The 3,208-nt window shown below is 45.2% G+C and overlaps 1 protein-coding gene across 1 annotated transcript in view; it reads right to left on the minus strand.

Annotated features, from left to right (window-relative positions):
* The window catches only part of SYN2 (synapsin II), a 50,509-nt gene that overhangs the window by 26,313 nt on the left and 20,988 nt on the right, over positions 1–3,208 (minus strand). The window contains exons 5-6 of the mRNA XM_021715566.1: positions 2,950–3,012; positions 2,421–2,563 (exon numbers count right to left, since the gene is read on the minus strand). Of these exons, the coding sequence (XP_021571241.1) occupies positions 2,421–2,563; positions 2,950–3,012 (206 nt within the window). The remainder of the gene's footprint in view (positions 1–2,420; positions 2,564–2,949; positions 3,013–3,208) is intronic.

Below are 3,208 nucleotides of genomic sequence, written 5' to 3' on the forward strand. Positions count from 1 at the left end.
CTCAGGCAATCCACTCACCTCAGCCTCCCAAAGGCGCGGGATTACAGGCTGAGCCACTGAGCCTGGCTTACATATTTTTTTAATAGAGATGGAGTCTCACTATGTTGCTCAGATGATCTTGAATTTCTGAGTTCAAGCGATCCTCCCACTGCACCCTCCGAAAATGCTGGGATTACAGGTGTGAGCCACCATGCCCAGCCCATCGTGCATGTTTTTTAAAGCAATCCTAAATTATTTTCTGGAAGTAGGAAGACTATAAATGTAAAAACACTTTTTTAAAAAGTAGGAATCGAGTCAATAAAGATAAAAAATATTCAATGCCTCAGTTCTCCACATGGGTTCTTCCCGGAATACTTATTAAGTTCTTACTATGTGCCTGCTGCTATACAAAGTCGTGGAGAAGCACAGACAGCTCCCTCGTTCACAATCACAAGGAACTCGGAGTCTGGAGGAGGAAAGTGACACAAAACACAGGTGTGGAGAGGGCTACACTAGAGGTGTGTGAAGGGTGGGCAGGGAGTGAAGGGAGAGGGCGCCTAACTAACTCCAGAGTGCGGGTCATAAATACTCAAAAGAGGGATAAGGAAAAAACACAGAAACAGGTGGGTAAGGAAAAGGGAAGGCGGCTCCACCTTGAAGTCTGCTGAGGTCCTGAGTGGCAAAGATCAAATTCATATATTAACAAAGTGCTTTCTTTGTAAAGAAATCTCCCTCACATTTTTTTAAGTGGAGGATTAATATTTCCAAGACAGGAGTTATAAGCCATTTATACTCTTATGTATATTATGTAAGGTCAGATAGTCTTGAAATCTTTTCTTTTACTGAATTCTAATGGAGGAAACTTTTAACTTCCATTCTGGCAAATGGACACATGTGAAGAAGTCATCTACTCTCATAACAACCAGGCTTTTGATGCACTATAGTATTTTTAGGACTACTTATTTATATCAGCAGTTTTTTTTTTTTTTTTTTTTGAGTTGGAGTCTCACTCTGTCACCCAGACTGGAGTGCAGTGGCCGCTCCCGGCCACTGCAGTCTCGACCTGCTGGGCTCTGGTGATCCTTCCGCCTCAGCCTTCCAAGTAGCTGGAACTACAGGCGCACGCCACCACGCCCAGCTAATTTTTTGATTTATTGTAGAGATGAGGTCTTGCCAAGTTGCCCAGGTGGGTCTTGAACCCATGGGTTCAGGCAATCCACTCACCTCAGCCTCCCAAGGCGTGGGGTTACAGGCTGAGCCACTGAGCCCGGCTAGGAGTTTCTTAACTTTTCCTGTGCTTTGGCAGTCAGGTGAAGTGTATGGATTCTTTCCAATGTATACAATATATAAGACATGTGAAATGTATAAGATAAAGTACATCAGATCACAGAGGTACCCATATGTGCTTGCTTGTTTGTTTCCTCTTTTTTTTTTTGAGTTGGAGTCTCACTCTGTCACCCAGGTTGAGTGCAATGGCACGATCATAGCTTACTGCAGACTCAGCAATTTTTCTGCCTCAGTCTCCTGAGTAGCTGGGACTACAAGTATGTGCCACCATGCTCAGCTAACTTTTTGATTTTTTGTGGAGATGAGGTTCTCACTGTATTGCCCAGGCTGGTCTCAAACTCCTAAGCTCAAGTGATCCTCCCACCTTGACCTCCCAAGGTGCTGGAACTATAGGCTTAAGGTACTGTGTCTGATCAAAAATATGTGTTTGTTTCTAAATAACAGGAGGTACTGACTGAATAACTACCATGATTTTTAAGTAGTGATGAGAATAAATGATATTTATTTATTATTTTCAAGTCGGAAGTCTCACTCTGTCGCCCAGGCGAGAGGGCAGTGGCATGCTCATGGCCACCACAACCTTGACCTACTGGGCTCAGGTGATCCTTCCGCCTCAGTCTTCCAAGAAGCTGGAACTACAAGCATGCGCAATCATACCTGGCTAATTTTTCTTGATTTATTGTATAGATGAGATCTCGCCAAGTTGCCCTCAACGTGCTGGGCTCAGGCAATCCTCTCACCTCAGCCGCCCAAAGTGCCTGGATTATAGGTGTGAGCCACCACGCCTAGCCAAGAATAACTGATAAAGATATCCATCTCAACCACAGTGGGATACAAGAATATCTGTGATTATCTTTAGTGAAAAAGTCCTATGTACTGCTACTACTAATTGTATCTGTTGTCTCTGTTCATCACTGAAGGGAAAGCTAAATTTCACTTAGAAGCTAGTAAAAATGAATGTCATTTCTTATCTTAGTTCACAGATCCCCTCCTCTGACTTAAAAGGAAAAGGAACCAAGTAAAGAATCCCTGACGTAAATGGCACTTTCTCTCTCTCTGTCATCTGCTTTGTGAGTCAGACGAGGTTAAACGGAGAGCTGGTTGCTACCTAAAGACTAAATAGAGTATCTACTGGGACTCCAACCTCGACTCACATGTAAGCCTTGTAGTTGTTGCCAATCTTCTGGACCCGGATGTCATATTTGGCGTCGATGAAAGGCTCTGCTGTGGCATAGGTCTGGGTGAGGGCCACCACGCTGGCAATGTCCTGGAAGTCATAGTGGTTTTCCACTTTTACCTAATGTTGAAACAACGCAAGAGGGAGAAAGGGAGACACACACTGAGAAGTCACAAGAGCCCTGAGCCTCTAAAACCATCAAGATGTTTCCAGTCCAGACACAAACCTGAGTGCCGCATCTCCCGAAGAGGCCCCTTCTCCCTAGCTTCCCTTCCCAGGGCTCAGGGGCCATACTTGCTGCAAAGGACCCAACAGACCAAGGAGGTGACCTACACTCTGTTTGTTCAAAGAGATGTGGTTGGTCACACTCATGACTATAGAAGGGCCAAGTCTTCTCCTTGGAAATAATTCATCAGTAACAGAGGAAGAAGAGCAGTTCACAAACAGGTTCTCTGAAAAATGCCCACCTTGGCTCAACCCAAAGCACGGCAGGCCCTCTGCCTTACCTTGCCCATCCCTGAGTGAGCATGGCCAATCTTCACCACCACAGGGAATGTGGGCAGTGTCAGCTGAAAGCAGAGGAAAAAGGAATGAAGTGGTTAGAGAACGTCTTTCTCTCTGTAAAATCCCACAAATAGTTTTCTTGGAACACCCTTAGAAAGTTCTTTAAAGATTAGTCCAGCCGGGGCTCAGTGGCTCAGCCTATAATCCCGTACCTTTGGGAGGCTGAGGTGAGTGGATGGCTTGAGCCCGCGGGTTCGAGAC

This window comes from Carlito syrichta, unplaced genomic scaffold (assembly GCF_000164805.1).
Source record: "Carlito syrichta isolate Samal-C Ts95f unplaced genomic scaffold, Tarsius_syrichta-2.0.1 Scaffold101910, whole genome shotgun sequence".
In the NCBI taxonomy this organism is placed as follows: Eukaryota; Metazoa; Chordata; class Mammalia; order Primates; family Tarsiidae; genus Carlito; species Carlito syrichta.